Raw genomic sequence first — 19,181 nt, 5'->3', positions numbered from 1 at the left:
AATCTTTACTAGTTTGAACTAAAATAGCAAAATAAATAAATTTTTCATTGTTATTTTTCTTAGTTAATACTGTAAGTTGAACAATCTTTACTCATTGCTACGAAGAAAATGTACTAGAGCGCGAAAATTTATGCATTATGCATTTACTTATAATTCTGCTTGCTTTATTTCTTTTACAAGATCTTTACAGTTTACTCCTTTTGATAGCATTCATTTTTTCACTGACAGGGATTTCAAGAATTTCAATAAGTTGTCTTCAGTTTAACATGATTCAAGATGCCTAAAGCGGTAAGTAATCTATCAATTCAGTAGATACGAATTTACGAATGCATTATACTACACAATCTGCCCCAAGAATGCTATTTAAGAACTTGATTTTAAGCCTAATAAAATTTTCGAGCTTCATTTAAATAGATTCTAAACCATATCAACATATAGTGAAGCTAAATTGTGTTTTTAATTGTAGGTGAATGTTCGTGTTACTTCGTTAGACTCAGAATTGGAGTTTGCAATTCAGCCCAATACATCAGGCAAGCAGCTATTTGATCAGGTTAGGAAATAGAGTAGATAAAATTTGGATTTGACCTGGTATCTGCGCTAAAAGTTGAAACATTGGTATTGCGACTTTACTCGTAGCGTAAATTACTTAGTGAATAGAAACATATTATCAATATACGCATAAAAAGCATTAGAATTGATTTTATGAAGTAGAACAGCTATCTAATAGCAGTTTAATCAGCAATATGTACCCTCTACAATTTCTCTTAAATTCTGATAGATCTAGTATGTAATTTTTTCAATAGCTTCTTGAATTATATTATTTCTCTTTAATCGTAAATCTAAACAATCCCCAATCCTTATCAGGTTTGCAAAACGCTTGGTATCAGAGAGGTTTGGTATTTCGGATTGAGATTTTTAGACTCAAAGGGTCAACTTTCTTGGCTAAGATTAGAAAAAAAGGTAAATATCTACACTAAATAAGAATTAAAAGAAAGGGGGTCAATATCAATATGCAACTTATTTATATTACATGTATAAAATACGAATCTACAGCAATGTACAATACAGTAGATTCGTATTTTTATACATTTAAGTTAGAAGACTCGTATGTTGATGTTAATCCTAGAAAGGTACAACGTAATTTCGAGGTACTTTATTAAGCTAGTGTCGCATTCTTATTTATTTATTTTTATTATCAAAAATTTAACTACTTACCAGTTTATGCTTACAATAACTAATAAAAATCACAGTAGGTATTTTGACTATTCTATCATTCCTGGGTTTGTCCTTCGTACGTCATCCCTTTGTACATAAGCAAGTGACGCTTATTTACATTATAATGCTTATATAAAGTATATAGTACTGTACTTTAATCAATACTTGCTGACCTTAAATAATACATATTAAGAAAGAAATAACTCTGATAGTGCTTTCACATTCTCCTAAGTGTATAGTTACATATGAAGGAATCAACTTGTTACTATCCTCTCACCTTTGATAATATATGTAACTGCCTATAATAAATAATGAACGTAATTTGCGGGGGGGGGGGGTGTTTAGTCAATTCAAAACTTATCACTTATATGTTTCATTGAATATGTATGATTTAGATTTTCTGATTGTTGCTTTATAAGGTATCGGCACAAGACATCAAAAAAGAAGTTCCACTTCAGTTTAAATTCAGAGTAGAATTTTTTCCTGAAGACGTATCAGAGGAATTAATTGAAGATGTAACACAGGTTAGTCATAATAAATTATATGATATTAGTGGCAATCGTTCGGAGCCAAAATATTTAAAACTCTGTACTGAAACAATGTTCGTTATACTTACTTTTTCGAATTGTCACTCTCAATGACGGCGGCTAGAAACTATTCTTCTTGCAAGTTAAGGAAGGGATTATAAATGACGACGTATATTGCCCCCCAGAAACTGCTGTTCTTCTAGCTTCTTACGCTGTAGGCCAACTAGTGTAGATTTAAAATGTCAACACTCGTGGTTGAAGATTAATCTTCAGCTGCAAATGATTTTATTTTTGTTACTTGAACTACAACACTAACATAAGAATACAGTTACTGGAGATTCTTACGAATAATACAGCACATTAACTTGAATATTTAGCCTACTTTTTTAATCAAGGTGACGTAAATATAAATTAACTTCTGTTAATCTCTAACACTTGTAGGTTCAGGCAAAATTTGGCGATTACGATAAGGATACTCACAAAGATGGTTATCTTAGCAACGAAAAGCTCCTACCTAAAAGGTAAAATTCCAATCTACAAGACGATAAAGTGAAATTTATTTCATTACACATGGTTTTATAGCGAATTTTATATATTACTACGATAGAGTACTAGATCAGCACAAATTGGATAGTAGGCAATGGGAAGAAAGAATTTCCAATTGGCATTCGGAACACAAGAATATGCTTAAGTTAGTAAAATTAGTGTATAAAGTGCAAAGCTGTAATTTTGTGATGAAACGTTTCCACACGTGAACGCTATTAGAATTTTCTTATGTCCGTGACCATTTGATCCGTAAACTTGATTCAAACATTGAGGTTTTCTACTTTACATAAATTTCTTTACTTTTAAATTTTATAATTAACAGAGAAGAAGCAATGATGGAATATTTAAAAATCGCTCAAGACCTGGAAATGTACGGCGTTAATTACTATGATATTAAAAATAAAAAGGGCAGTGACTTATGGCTAGGTGTTGATGCCCTTGGCATTAATGTATATGAACACGAAGATAGGTATTACCATCAATAAGTACCATTATACTTCATAGGTACTATTCTTTCTTAGTTTTAAATATCAATTAATATTTAATTTTGCATAGGTTAACCCCTAAGATCGGATTTCCGTGGAGTGAAATTAGAAATATATCGTTTAGTGAGAAAAAGTTTGTCATTAAGCCAATCGATAGAAAATCTCCAGTAAGACATTGATATATCTGCTCGGTTAAATTACTTTTCTATTTAAACATGAAGAGTTAAAACTGCATTTCGCCTGTTTATTTGCAATTTAGGACTTTAACTTCTACGTTCCGCGCGTAAAATTGAACAAACATATCTTGGCTTTGTGCATGGGGAACCATGAATTGTTTATCAGACGTAGAAAACCTGATACTGTGGAAATTCAACAGATGAAAACTACTGCTAAGGATCTTAGAAATGCGAAAAGATCGGAAAAGTAATATTTCGCACAAAAGTGATTTCAGTTAATAACTACAGATATCAGCATTCATATTCTTCATTCATTCGTGCAATGTTTAGAGCACAGTTTCTGCGAGAACAACAGGCACGTTTAGATGCGGAAAAGCAGCGCCTTGAGCTTGAAGAGAAAATGAAAAAATTTGAAGAGGATCAAAAGATCGTTCAAAATAGTGTGTTTCACTTCAAAGATAGATAGTGATTCTTTATTTTTAAACAATTATGTAAATCGAAATTATTGCTACAATTGTTATCATAAGGTTTAAAGAAAACTGAAGAAGGTTCTAAGGAATTGGCTGAAAAAGCCCGTAAGGCTGAAGAGGAAACAAGGAGATTGGAAGAAATTAAGAAACAGATTGAAGAAGAGAAGAAAAAATTAGAAAAAATAGCTGCGGAAGACAGAGAACGCTTGGTAAAATTTAATTATGTAATGGTCGATTATCATTTACAAAATTTCGCAAGAATTAAATATTTTCTTTCGTAGGCATACGAAAAATCTGTAGCCAATCAAAGAGCTGAAGCAATGGCAGCAGAATCAGCAAGGAAAGCCAAAGAAGCACAAGAACTTGCTCAGCAGGTTTGGAATTAAATTTAAATGCTATATTTGTATATTTTACCACATAGTTGTGAATTATTTAAATACACGTAAACTTGATGTTAAGTAACTGATAAACTGTACTCCTTCAACTCAATGTAAATGCTTCAGTTGGAAGACGCCCGCATAAAGGAGTTAGAAAAAAATGAAGAAATTAAGCGTCTGTCAGAAGCTGCTGCACGTGCAGAAGAAGCCGTAGCAATGGCTGAAGAAGCGGCTGCAAAAGCTGCCGAAGAAGCACGCGCACGTGCTGCCGAAGAAGCGTATCAAAATAATAACTTAGCTGAGCCGCAGTATGAAGAAGGAACTGATGCAGGCTCATCGCAATTAATAGATGATGAGACTGACGAAGTACCCATGACACAAGAAATCGATCGCGTTGCTTTAGCTGAAAGGAATAAAAGATTGATGGAGCAGTTGAAGGTACAGTTATAAAAGTTCCATGTCTATAAGTAAACTCTTTTCTTTAGGATTACATACCTACGTGATGGCTTATTTCTGATTTATTTTAACAGCTCCTCGGTAACGAGCTCATCGGTATCCGGGATAATTCCAAAGATACCACAATGGATCACCTACATGCTGAAAATGTCAAGCAGGGCCGCGATAAATACAAGACTCTAAAACAAATAAGACAAGGAAACACTAAAAAAAGAGTCAACGATTTTGAACAGTTATAGATTCAGTTCTAAATCAATTTGCGTATGTTGGTTTTGTTAATTATAATTATTAGTGAATTTTTCGAAGTACGTATTTTTTCTGATAAAATTTATCTAAATAGTATGTACCGTTAATTTTACGATCCTATCTAGAATATCGTAGGGTTAAATATGTTAAATCATTTACCACAATCACATTACCTTGGCTAATACCTATATCAAATAAAAGATTTGGATTTTCGTGGGTGCAGTTGTAGCAATCTTAGCTAATTTACACTAATTAAATTACTTAGGATTTCGTAAAACTTTTTTCATTTGATAAGATTGACATAGTTTTATGTCATCCTTTGCTATTAAATTTATTTCGGAGGTACAGTTAAAAATTATATTGACGTTATCATAGATACTGATATTGCAGTTTGAGGCATAATTTCGGTACGAAACTACCGTTAATGCTCAATATGTATGCGTGCCTAGTTGGAAATAAAGTTACAATTTCTCGCTTTCATGTAAAGTACATCTTGATATTGTTATGAGCTAGTTAAAATTTAAATTTATTATTTATATGCTCATTAATCTTGCGCCAATATAAGTTTGAATTTAAGCTCATACAGTATGACTAATACTGTAGATACTCGAGTAACTAACGATGTGTGACTAAAGGCCAGGTAACTAATTTGTTTCCTATCGTAAGATCATCAAGCACTGCATACATGCAAAAAGCGAGAATACTATCAAAGCTATGAATACATGCATACTAAACAATATTATACATTTCAATTTCAATCGCATTATAGTCTATTTAGTTTATAAAGCATCGAGATTAACTGAATGTATGTAAATTTTAGGTTATGCATTACCACAACATATTACAATGCCATTTCGTGGCGACTATTTGTAAAATCAATGGCCTAGTCTTAAATACTTAGGGAACTAAAATAGGTTATAAATTACATCCTTTAATTGTATTGATGTCCGCAATACAGATATGTTAATATATTATAGGTGCTAGTTATCAAGTACACAAAAACTGAAATAAATTTTGGAAACTGAGGAAACGATAAGACCAGCTATGATATCCAAAATGTAGAATGTAGCCTGTCTCCAACCCTTGTTAAAATCTCCACCGTAGGGGTATTCTAATAGATTATATTTGCTATAGCAATTTATAAATATAATATATTTATTCTCGGTAGATATAGACCGTATACATGATTACTCGAGTCATATAATTTGCAATCTCGGGTCAATTGAAGCGTAAGTCTGCGAGAGGCTTTTACCAAATAAAAGCTATTATTTCAATACATATATAGCACTTTTGAAGAGTTTGGCAAGATCAAAATGTACGATATATACGATCAATTTACTTGTTATCAAAAACAATTCACTGCCTAAACCCAAACATACTCGTAATGTTGCTAGTAAATCTATAATTACTGGTAAATACTGATGCAACTAAAATTGGGTTATTAGCTTTGAATTGGTTGATCATGTATGAACTTTTCCAAATATGACGATATCACATAACTATCCGAGGCAAATTAAAAATCATAATTGGTTATGAATGCTTTGCGTACGATTTCCAGAGAATCTATTATCGTCGTAACATTTACTTTATGAGAGGCACCAATAAAACTATGGATTCATTTCATAGTGGCATATCGAAAGCTCTGTAGGGAATTGTCACGGTACGAACTACCGTGAAGAAATGGCTATCTAAATTTGGTTAATATAACATAGTGATATTATATTACAACTAGTTACTTACAATAGGAATTACTCTAATTATAAATGTGTTACAGTAAATTTAATGCTGTGCTGTAATGTGCACTGAAATGATTCTGTGAATGGCCATATTGTAGTCCGACTGTGAAAAATTAGTTAGCAGATGTTCTCACCTAAGTATTTTTATAAGATAACTCGTGAATGTTAGCTGCTGTAGAAGGGTATATAAGCCCGTCAAATAGTTGAATGAAGCAGTTCTCAATTGTCTAGTTGAGTTTAACGTAGAAAAAAAGGCGCCTAAATTCTTGTGAGGTAGTTAAGGGATACTGAATCCCGGAGACTATAGTAATTTAGAGATTTGTTTTACGTTATCCTTGTCACGAAGCTGGTTTGTGACAGGAATATGCAAGTAATATCATCTCAAATTTAAGTGCTCCTGTTAATAAGCTTAACACATAATTATGCTAATATACGAGCCATTATATACATGTGATTGATGCATCGTTATCCATGAAACAAAATTATCAATGCCGAATGCAAAGTGCAGCAAAATTTCATATTCTTTATGCATTGACAGTAGCTTCTTCTTTCTCTAAAGGCGATGGTAGATCTAAAGGTATATTATTGCAGATTCTACAGTGGTCGTGTTAAATAAAGTTTGGCATCCGATATTGTGTGTATATTGAGCGCTAGGTATAGTATGATTTAATTTGTTGTATGTAATACAATAGGAAAACTTAAGTTTCTGGTTGAGTATCATGTCGTGTCATGAGGTCGAAATTTATTTACCGAATCGTTATTTGGCCTTAATTTGAAAAATTGACTTACAGTTTCTTATAACGTAAAATGATTGTAACCTATGAAGCTGTAGTAATCCGATAAAATTGAAATCCATAGATTTTCGTGACAAAAGAATTGTACATTATAAATACCTTTCTATGAATAGTAATCATAAATCCGAATAGAAGCTATATTCCATTACGGCACTATCGACGTAGCAAAGTGAGATACGTGAGGCTGTTCATAAAAGAGTATTTTATCTCGATATCGTTACAATTCAGAATTATGTTTTTAATGTAATATGTGTATCGGAACGATTAGAGCTTAACACAAATATTGTATCTCCAAACAAAATTTAAAATCATGAACTCATACAGGTATGGGCCATTTTGAAAACATTTTATTTGTATCGCTATGAACTCGTAGAACATTAAATATTCTGGTAGTCCCTGGCACTTAAAGCAATCTTTTTTGTAACCCAATCGAAGAGATAGAAAAGTCCTAAATTTCTTAACAAGCAAAAAATATTAACTTAGTGTTTATTAATTAATTGATTATTTGCAATTTAAAATATTTGCAGGCGAATCCTTATAAGGATATACCAAAGGTCAAGCGATTCTAACTTCTGTATTAGATTATTACGAAAAAATTAGCTAATGGGCATACGTAGAATCAGAAATACTGTTAGAAACTATTAATTCGAATAGATTATAGGAAATATAAGTGCTACTGTAAGATTTACAAATCGTGTAAAACTTAGGATCTGTAAGAGCGAAAACATATCTGTGACCTATATAATGATGATACTTAGGCGACATTTACAAATTTAAAAGCACAAAGTAATCAAAAACTTTCTTTCATTAAACTATAATTCAAAAGTATATTACTTCTGCCACTGATGATAGTTTTCTCCTGCAAAGGATACAGAGACTTTGCCATTTGAAAGAAAGGAAACAACCACATAAACAATAGAGTAAATTTACAGGTACAACAGCAAAATCAAAGGTGCTAAAGCGCTATTTAATTAACCTGACATTGACAAAATAAATAAATTGCTCAAGAGTTAGGAAACGCTTTTAGTCCGATATGATCGATGATTTTTTTATATCTACTGTATAATAAAGTTTATATTTGAAGACTTATACTAGATTTTATATTTCGTAGCAGAATTTGGGCATTACTTATTGTTTAGAAACAGGATCAGCCTGTGGTGTCTGTCACGAAGTGACTTTCACTAACTATTACTTTATCTTATTTTCGTTAGATACCATACTTTAGCATTTGTTGAAAATATCGTTATCATGATGTTACACATTCTTTTATAGATAAATACACAGTTTTATAGTATTATCTAAGTCCTAATAATTAATGTTTACGTTAATTGACTATAAATTGACTGATTTTCTAATAAGGTTTGGATTTAGTTTTGTCTAAGAGAGATTAGTAGTGTTACTGTTCCTCCTGACAATAGGGGATTGTTAGTATTTGGAGATGTACTGTACTGTAGGTAGATGTCCGGAGGACAAGATTGACAGTACGCTCGTAGATGTAGTTTTCTGTAATAATTGAGTTTTCTCACGCTACAAATTTAGATTTGTAACAGTGTCATACTGGATAGCAGTAGTTAAGAATTCTGAAGATAATGTAATAATGGTATAAGATCAAACGACAATTTCGGTAGCATAGTAGAAGATGAAGCATACTAAATAAACAAAACCTAAATAAGATAAGGATTAACTGACGTTACAGAATTTTGTTCTGAATTATCGTTCCTGTATTTCCATATAGTGGATTGTTAGATATCTAGTGTTACGGCATTAATTATTCTCTAAATATTATTGTTATATATAGCTACAGAGAACTCTAATACAGATGTAACACCATAGTCATAGACTTAATATTCTCCTACGTATACATTCACTAAGTATACGCCTTGATATTTAGTGTTTATGATAATAATTAAGCTAATAATATTCGAACGTTCAAAAATTCTCATGAATAAAGTAATCATTTTATACGTCAAATCTCCGAATAATGTATATTCATAAAGAATCTAAGTTATAGATAAATTTGTAGTAATTTATTTATATTTTTTAGTTGCTACATCATAGTAATTTCGTTTGTCCGTTTTATCTACATTGCAAAGCGATCATGCCCTCGTATGCTAGGGAATCTAGCTATCTCTGTAAGGTGGATGAAGTTCTAAAGTCGCTTTAATTTAAAGTTCCCGTAAAATATAAGACACTATGCTGTATATTAGGCGACGGAAAGTTAGTCGAAAAATTAATCAAAATATAGTTAATTATTAGTACAAAGTGACCAATGAATGTGGTAGAAGTTATCTCCCTGTCTGACATAGAATGAAGCATTATCCATAAGAGTTATAGATTTCATCTCTGAAAGATATATGTTTTGCAATCTTGCATGTTGCTAATATGGCTCTTTGCTATAATAGTGATAAGATTTTGTAAAATACAATTTTGTACTGTAAATGCCTTAATTTTAATAATAGTGTCAAAGAGTATCGAGGGTATAATTTTAAAAGTTTTATTATCTGTAAAACCTATCAGTTTTTAGGCTACAGTACAGCGAAGGTATTTGACTGAGATTATTCATGCTAACTATTACAGTACTATTAGAAGTAATATTTAACAAAAGAAAAGGTTACTTGTTCTCAGGAATTACGAGTGTAATCTTATTTATTTACAAAGGATTTAAAATTCATTACACTGACGCGTATAATACAGATCATATAAAATAAGAACTAATTTGCAAAGATTATAAAATACCAGCGGTATAGTTGCAATACTGCATTAACTTTACAATGCTGAAGAAATATGACAGTCAAGCATGAAACATAGAGGTTAGAATATTACTGGTAACTTTACACCGAGATATACTCGTATATATGAATTTATATACACTGGTATATTTAAAATTACCGCTCAAATTTAGTCCATAATACAAAGGCATAGTTAGATGTGGATAATTCAAGTTCGACAGTAGCAGATAGACAGTAGCTACCAGGTTTTATTACGATAAAATCGCCACGCTGCGTAAATGTATTAAAGGATAGTGCCCTAACTTAAAAGCCGTAACAGATTCTATTGACATTGCGTTTCCATTATCTAGTAAATTTTATATTACATGGATGACTTTATGTAAATCAAGTCAACAATCAAGTATGAAACTTTGGTATTTTTTATTTCGGTATCTTACGACTAAGTATTTCAGCAATTTTTTTTATCACAGTACAATAAAAGTAAGACTGATCGAAATGAGTTTCTTTATCTTTTGTAATAAACAGCACTTTGTTGATACAATAATTAAAAATGTTTGTTAGGCTTGTATTATCTTTGATGTGCAATACAAGTAGACGTGATCTAAGATTCTTCGGAGGTCATTAACAAGGGAGCTCGGATATCGGTATTTGATGTTGAATATGACATATAATAGGAATCATTATGCCTACAACGTAACAAATTAATATATACCTTAATCATACATGAAGTAACATTTCGTAATTTTTTTTATAATGGATAATGTAATATATTATATGTAGGATATTTACGAAAATTTGTAATTTGTAATAATCTGTATAAAATTTAATTTATGGAAATTATATTATCTACGAGTGTGTACCCATTCCAATTTAGGACGAATGCCGAAACGTATTACTTCCGTGTATTAGAAAGAGTGAGAAATGCTACTATTGCTAGTGCATCCATATATTAATAATTAATTATCTCTATATAGTTTACAGTTACTCACGCAAAGATATCATCAGTATATTTCCTTGCAGGAGTTGATGCTTTCTTCTTACAGAAATTCTGAAAATATACCATTACTACTAGACTTAACGTGATGAAGACGATTATGCCAACAATGGTACCTCCAATGGGATTCTTCGTTGTTTCAATATCTGCAATTTCAGTATTTATACTTTTAGTTAGAAATACAATAGGTATACGATAGGATAATAATGAATATTTAATAGTAATACGGAAAAATTTGCTATCGTTAAGAATATGTCGCTGTATTCGGTACGATTGGTGATGCAAACTACATTAGTGTACAATACGTTAATCTATAATACAGTAGATTAACGATCAATTCCTGATCTTGTGTAATAATACTCGAATATTATACTGTATGCAAAATTATCCTAAGTTCCAGACATCTTGCTACTCGGTATGCAAGTAATGCAGCTCCATGAAAATGGTAGCCACGATTATAACTTGGCAAGTCACTAATCCTAAATACTATACGTCATAAAGATAATTTTTTTGAGGTTTTCTTACCTTTATGACTGTACGTATAACGAAAAGTACACTGTAGTAGAAGAGAAGAGAGACTGGCACTTTACAGTACTCACGATAACAGCTTGTCTACAGACATTGAATATGACACAGTATTAAATTACAATATTAAAAAAATTAATCTATACTATATTACGTAAAAATTTTAGCTTGAAATTTCTCGGGATTGGGATCCATAAAAGTACAAATGAAGATCCTTGATCTACTGTACAGTAGAAAAAACACCAAACACTACTGCTGATATTGGCGCAGCTCTAGTTAAACATTGCAAATACGCACTCTGACTAATCGCATTAGCAGCACTAAAAGCTCCTAACAGCGTGATACACGTAAAATCGCATTATTACATATGATATATAATGATAATGATTATGTAAATGTACACCAAAGGTCTGCGAGATCTCATTCCAGACATTGCACTATACAGAAATCGTTAATTCGATAAATATGGTCGAGCTACGTAGTAGTCTGATTTAAGTTTTACTGCAGGTTTGGTATGTGGATGTATGTACTAAAAATACCGGTGTTTTAGTAGTCTATGATGGATAGAACAGTGTAAACATGGACTTCTAGATACCTCTGGATTTCTTGGAGGTATCTAGAAGTCTATGGCACAGTATACTGTACACTGTACAGTAACACTGTACTTATACTACATTCACTATACTGTACAGTGTGCAGTACGTTATACGTACTACGATACAGTTAGTGTACTGTACTGTACTGTACAGTACTGTAGTTTTAATTTTAATCTTTTGTATCATCTGTATTGTACTGTACACTGTACAGTATACAGTATACGTACGTACAGTACTGTACATACCGCTCAAGCGTTAGTAAACGTGTCGGCATTTATAAATGAATATATTGTATATTATTATGCATCACTAAAATGTATGTGTTATATTACATGCACTGTACACTGTACAGTGTACAGTCCCTAGCAAGGACTACCAATCCTCGAAAATCTTGCTAGCATCTTTACGTTAACACGAATAATTGCGCTACTGTAGGTAGAACGTATTAATCAAATATTCTTTACCAGAATTTTTTAAAGAACTTCATTCAGTTTGTAAAGTTGTTATCTATTGATTATAACTTCAGATTATATGAAAATATCGCTTGCAGCAATCCTAACAGAAAACGAATATAGTAAACCGTCGTGATTCGTTGGCAACAAACTCTACAATTCAGTACTGCGAATGGAGAATGATGCAACTCAAACTAGTCCTTCAACGGAGCACATTTAAACAGCATTACTACAACATTGCTACAGTGTACCCTACATACAGAAGTCAGTAGTCAGCGTTAATAGTACAAGCCGAAATCGTTATTAAGGCGTAAATACGGATAAAGCATCTCACCTAAATGATCATCACTAGTCAAATTTATAGTCGATGTACCTTTGAACGTCGTTGTTTTGGTGTTCTCATTTGGATGTATTGTTAGTTTATTTTTGGAGATTTCACTATTCGAAGTAGCAATGGAAGTTCTATGAGTATTTGGCGTTGGGCCTTGATTTATTAATAATGATGAAGTAGGTATTTCGCCTTGGCTTGTAGGAGTACTTCGTAAAATTTTACGTGATTGAGCGCCATCAGCTTCAAGCAAAATTATTACATACCATACAAACATCAACGTCGAAATGCTTTTTGATATCATTACGCTGTCAACAATCAAAAATAAATAAAGTAATAAACTGATCGTTAAGGACGAAATTTTGCCTCTTTTATGTATACTGGACAGGTAGTGTGTACAGTACTGTACTAATGTAATCATATTGTACACTGTACTGTACTGTACTGTACTGTACAGTACAGTACAATAACAATAAACTGTACAGTACTGTACTGTACAGTGTAGTACAGTAGACACTGTACCTAATACTGTAGTGTACTGTACTGTACAGTGTACGGTGTACAGTACTGTACTGTACTGTAGGAGCAACACGGTACACTACAGTACAGTACAGTACTGTATGTACAGTAGTACTGTATCTTACAGTATAATATACTGTACTGTACTGTAGGCTGTGACAGGCGTCAGGTCTAGTGACAGCACAGTGTACTGTACTGTACAGTAAAGTACAGTACAGTACACTGTATAAATTACAATACAGTACAGATTCTCGGGCGTGGCGAGTTAGGCGAATTAGTGTTTGGATGCTATGGTATAAATTGTACTGTACAGTATAATGTTTATATTTTGTTTTATTTAATTTAAAATTAAATTTACTACAGTTTAACTTCAATTTTATTTTTACTAGTAGACTCCTCGTTTGTTATACTTCATAATTCGTATACTATACTGCACATGACGTCACATGTACAATTTTCCTGACTGAGCATATTACTGCACAGTATATGCAGTATTGATAGTTAACACAAAAGTGATCGAGCTAGAAAAATTGTGAACCACAAATATTGGAAGCATTTACAACGGCTAGGAAACGATCTTTCCACATTATAGTTCACACCTAACAATTTGAGCGGCCTGCTCGAAGTCCTTTATATGAAAGTATCTTTAGCTTCTAAAAGAACTTTGAGAAAGCATTGGTTATGGTATTAGACGTATGGTACAGACTAGAAACTGTTATGTATGGATAAGCGAATAATTAAAGTACGCTGTAACGACGGAACCACTACAACATTAGAAGCAGATGGTAGTTGGACGGTCTTGCGCTTGAAGCATGCTCTAAGTCAAAAACTGTCAGATATTGACCTACAAATAGACTCGCAGAGAATTGGGGTTATCTTTGCCGGTCAAGCTTTGAATAACAACCAAAGTATCAGGGTACTACAAGTAGCAATGCAATACGCTAATACCTAGTAGATTCACGCGTATACAGTACTACATATTCTAGTGCTACATTTACCGTTTCTACAGTACTCGTATTAACGTACTGTATAGATGTACTGTACAGTACTGTATTTCGGTCGCTAGTTTCGCGTTGAAAGCCCTAAGTACAGTACTAATTTCTGAGAATATGCTGTACTTACGGATTACGAGTTACAATAATGATACTGCAGTATTAGAGCAAGTCAGTAACAGCTGTAATCAGGAATATTATGCTGATATTTGGAGTGCTTTAGTATCTGAAAATTATTGTCTTGTTAAGTTAAAAAGGTTTACGGTAATTACGAGGTTGTATTATTAGTTAAATGAGTATAGAATCTTGATTATGACTCTGGTACGCTTTCTGTCGTAAATTTTGTCTATAAGTTTATCAATAATTAAGGTTTCTTTTTGAGCTAAAGAATAGAATGAATTGCATAGTGTAAAAATTTGAATCAGATCTGATCCAAGAATTTCTATAGTAATACATAACTGAACAAAATTTGTATAGTAGAGGCTAATTGAGAGTTTTATTTCTGTAGTGGACATCTCAGTATACGTGCACCCCGTTACCTAATTGATACATTATAGTTCTTCTGGTGTTCATTGTAAAACAAGTATGGAAGTAACCACTTGAAAATTCGATTATAATTATTGACTGTACATACTGTACATGGATATGGGATTTTTGTAGTATTCTGTACAAATTCTTATAGTCAATTATAAAGTCATGTAGATCCATATTTCCCTTTTTCTTGTAACTTGTATATTAATTAAAGTATACATATTGATGGCATAATTAAATGTCATTTCTATAGGAGTGCCAAATTTCTACTTTCAGCGTTGTTCACGCTATTTTAAGATCGCAAGATGATGAAAATGAAGGAGTGAGGGTTGATAAAAACTGCAATCTAAATAATTACTACCCGGCCACAGGATTACCTATTGAAGAAGCTATGATCATGAAAGCGATTGATAAGAATTCAGATCCTAGTACGTAAATTAAACAAATTTCTGTCACTTATTGTTAATAGACTGACGGACTTCGGCCTAAATAGCGATATTATCAAGAATTACTAATTTCTTGACTGTACACTAAGATTAGGTTTTGTACTGTAGTGTACTGAGTACATTTTTTCGAAACATATAATACTGTCTGGAACTTCTAAGTGAAATTCTCTTAGAAGTCCATGATATAGTACTATACGTATACTTGTCAGTCTGCATATTGGCTAATGGACTGAAATATCGCATGATTCATTTATGATAATGACCAGTCCCAATGTCCCATAACATATGTTAAATGTTAATGTAAATTTCTGACTGTGAGTACAAAATATAATTAAGCGAAATGAGATCCAACAGTTATGATACTCTGGCTTAGTGCAGTAATATAAATCAGTGAAATATTTCATTAACTGTAAATCTAAAGTCACACTCGTATAAATATAATCAAAATCTCATTTGCACGGCGTGCATAAGCTAGTACTATATTATAATTATATATAATTAAAGTTAAGAGTCTAATTAAGAACTCTCTACTACAATCAATGATGTAAATTTTACATTTATCCTAGTAGTATTTTTCATTTTCTGGTTTTCTTTATACGGTGCCACTATATATTAACATATAACGTAATTGTTTCTGCTTTGTTTATTAGGCCATAACATATCTTCTCGTTTTTATGTGTATTGTAAACGTTGCGGTACCGTTACACCTGGTAAATTACGTGCAAGATGTAGCAAATGTAAAGAGAGTTCTGTTACACTCGTCCGGGTGAGTACTTAGATACTTTTCGTGATTTTGCGCTGCTATCGTACGAGTGCGCGCATTTGTGCACATGACTGATGATATCCAGACGTTTAGATGCTTTAAACTAATTTCTAATTTTGATTTATGTTGTTAGTCACATTAATACGATTGCTAAGTCTATAGTCTGCAGCATTATTAGGCTTTTAAATATGAAAGTTATCATTTTGAATATCAGATAAATATCATTTTACTGCTAAAGAGCTATGCTAGCATGAGGCACAAAATTCATAGAATTTAGACGGTTTTGCCAATGTGCACTATAAAGTTTATATTGATATTTTGTTATTAGGGGCCTGAATCATGGGATGATATTTTAATTTATGGCAGAATCAAAGGAACTTGTCAATTTGAGTGTTCAAATACTATTGTTGTAAGCTTTATTTTTCGTTATTATTGTTGAAATAATACTTATGATCGAATGTTGTAATAGTTATAAAAATATGCAAGATCCTTTTTATAAGATTAAGATTTTTTAGGAATTTTATTTCAAGTGTGGATCTCATTTAGCCGATGAAAATGAGTTCTCGGCACCGTTGTATCAAATTCGTACTAATACTAGAGCAGTTCCATGTTTAATTTGTTACGAACAGAGGTCAGAAAGTGAAGCAAAATTCGTGCTTTCTATTTGTTGATCACTGTGTTGTATAGTATTGACGTTATTTTTCACCTCTAAAGCAAAAAAATTGCAAATTATTCTTTCAGAGACGTAGTGTTGGTATTTAGCTGTGAAAGTGGACATACGCTATGCTTAAATTGCTTTCGCGAGCTCTGCCTTACTAAAATGAATGATCGGCAATTTGATTTCGTAGAAGGCATAGGCTATACGATTCCTTGCCCAGGTAAATATAAATGTTATTATGGGTTAGGATGCTGCCTTATAAGGAACCATTTAATCTTGTAAAGTTACAGCAGAAGTAATAATGATAAATTCTCATTGATTTTCATTGATTTTAAGTTGGTTGCGAAGGTTCTCATATTAAAGACTGTCATCATTTTCGAATTCTTGGAAAGAAAAACGTGAGGATAAATAGTTTACTGCTAAATTTCGGCATTGTTATAACAATGTGCTGTGCATTTAATTTATCGTTTCTGTAAATCTCTTCAAGTATGAACGCTACCATAAATTTGGAGCCGAAGAACTAACTTTAAGTTTAGGAGGCGTTCTTTGCCCCGGGCCCAATTGTGGGCAAGGCATACTCTATGATGGCGATGATAACTGTATAGAATGCCCTGATAAAATTGGCTGCGGAGTATGTACAGTAGTACGTTACTTAATCAGGATAGATATTTCCCATCCCAATTCAGGAATAAAATTATTTACTCCAATAGTTAATTTTTTGTCGTCGATGCCTGAAAGTCTGGCATGAAGGATCGTGCGAAACATATGAAATATCTGATAACTGCCATAATTATACACAGGTTTGTTTAATCAGAATTATAACATAATTACAAGAAATAACTTCTATCGTGTTATTGTAATACTTCTTACTATTTTATTTCACAGCCATATCGTATCAATGCAGCAGATGCTGATAAGGCTAGGTGGGAGCGTAAAACTAAAGAAACTATTAAGAAGATTTCTAAACCCTGCCCAAAATGCAATACACCTATTCAAAAAAGTGGTTTGTGAGCAGATATCTACAGCTTAAATTTATTCTATGAATATACCATATGATAAGCAAATGTTGTGCTCGCATCAGTGATATTATATCAAAGTATAACTGTTAAAGACTATTTAGTAACTTTACTGTGCCATAGCTCCGCATTGTGTTAAGAACTAGATCGCATTTTCTCTAAGATTTTTTTTCTGGGTTGTGATATCACCTTTTATTTCCATAAAATTAATTATAGGTGGTTGCATGCACATGTCGTGTCCCATTCCAAGATGTAGATTTCAATGGTGTTGGATATGTTGCAAGGAATGGAATAGCAATTGCCGTGATGATCATTGGTTTGGTTTATAAGCATTTCTATAATCAAAAACTAACTTTAGATGTTATTATGCCGATTAACGTTAGATTCGAATAACCGGAAGAAAATCAGATTATGTCTATACTCGATTGTGTCTTAAAATGCTATTAATACTGAAACTTTATAAATTTACTTCGAGATCTAACCCATATTGTCTGTATTATATACATACATACATATATATATATGTATACGATGTGTATATATACCTATAATCAATTATTAGAGATGGCATTGTGTATTTAGGCTATAAATAATATGGCTTTAATAACGGCTATAGATATTGTTGAGATCTGTTTTGCTTTGCTTTTAAAAAATCTTTATAATTTGTTGCTACGATTGTTGATGTTGAAGCGTATGATGATAGTACATGATATTAGATACTTACTTCATTGCGACAACTAATTTCATACTTATAGCCACATTTATGTGAGATTGAAGGTGCACAAAGTTTTTAGCGTCAGGTATACATTAATAAGAAAGCCATTATAACGTAACGTAACATTATTCTTGTATTCGGTTATTAAACGTTTCATTTAATTTAGCTGCTGTAATACTGTATAATAAGTCGTAGGTTATAATTTTGAAAGATTGCGTATTGCCTTTGCTAGATTTTTGGCTATCTGATAGCCTTAATAATACTAATAACAATATACACTCTTTTGGAGTGAATTGTCCATCGTGTCATTGCTTATAGTAACTGATAACTCCTCTTTTTATTACCTATTAGCAATTTGCCTTTGATCTCTGATTAATTATTTATATCATACTCGCTAAATTATTATAAGTGCCAGACAATATGAAACAGTGCCATTTCGAAAAACACTAAAAATAAAATTGCTCCAGCACCTCAGCATGTATCATATAATTTTATTATTTACAATTTAATCTGATCATCGTATCCTGTATGTTCAATGAATATCAGTATCTAAATAGATTCAAATTATACACTATACAAAGTTCAAATAGCGTAATCCTTAAATGTGGTACATTCACAACCATGATGCAAAATCTATGCTTTAACTTCATTATAACGTTCGGGCACAGTGGAGACCCAATTATACCGATATATATATATATATATATTCATATGTGAGTTTAGAAAAGCGTAGATAATAATTATCATTTTATTGAAACAATTTCGATTGTTATTACTCGTGATTTATGCCTACGTGTAACGTACTGTACATAAATTTTGAAATTTATATATTCATAGAGTTTAAATAATTTTTAACTAGGCCACGACTCTCAAAGCAATGTTAACAACT

The 19,181-nt window shown here is 32.0% G+C and overlaps 2 protein-coding genes across 2 annotated transcripts; both read left to right on the top strand.

The window, feature by feature from the left end:
* Positions 1 to 466: 466 nt before the first annotated feature.
* Positions 467 to 4,491, top strand: TRIADDRAFT_25177 (uncharacterized protein; the record flags this gene model as incomplete). Its single annotated transcript, XM_002112812.1, has 13 exons — positions 467 to 550; positions 865 to 960; positions 1,635 to 1,739; positions 1,867 to 1,956; positions 2,184 to 2,263; positions 2,350 to 2,433; positions 2,611 to 2,757; positions 2,844 to 2,940; positions 3,033 to 3,196; positions 3,280 to 3,389; positions 3,477 to 3,628; positions 3,947 to 4,234; positions 4,327 to 4,491. Coding segments are annotated over 13 exons (1,662 nt in total), but the record flags the coding sequence as incomplete, so codon positions are not given.
* An 11,298-nt stretch (positions 4,492 to 15,789) lies between these two features.
* TRIADDRAFT_26044 (uncharacterized protein) lies at positions 15,790 to 17,906 on the top strand (the record flags this gene model as incomplete). The annotated part of the gene is made up of 9 exons (XM_002112811.1): positions 15,790 to 15,906; positions 16,232 to 16,312; positions 16,419 to 16,542; positions 16,653 to 16,781; positions 16,898 to 16,959; positions 17,049 to 17,192; positions 17,272 to 17,361; positions 17,447 to 17,564; positions 17,794 to 17,906. Coding segments are annotated over 9 exons (978 nt in total), but the record flags the coding sequence as incomplete, so codon positions are not given.
* Positions 17,907 to 19,181: the final 1,275 nt, after the last annotated feature.

Source organism: Trichoplax adhaerens, genomic scaffold (genome assembly GCF_000150275.1).
Source record: "Trichoplax adhaerens TRIADscaffold_5 genomic scaffold, whole genome shotgun sequence".
NCBI classification, from domain to species: domain Eukaryota; kingdom Metazoa; phylum Placozoa; class Uniplacotomia; order Trichoplacea; family Trichoplacidae; genus Trichoplax; species Trichoplax adhaerens.
This window is presented reverse-complemented; position numbering and strand designations above follow the sequence as displayed.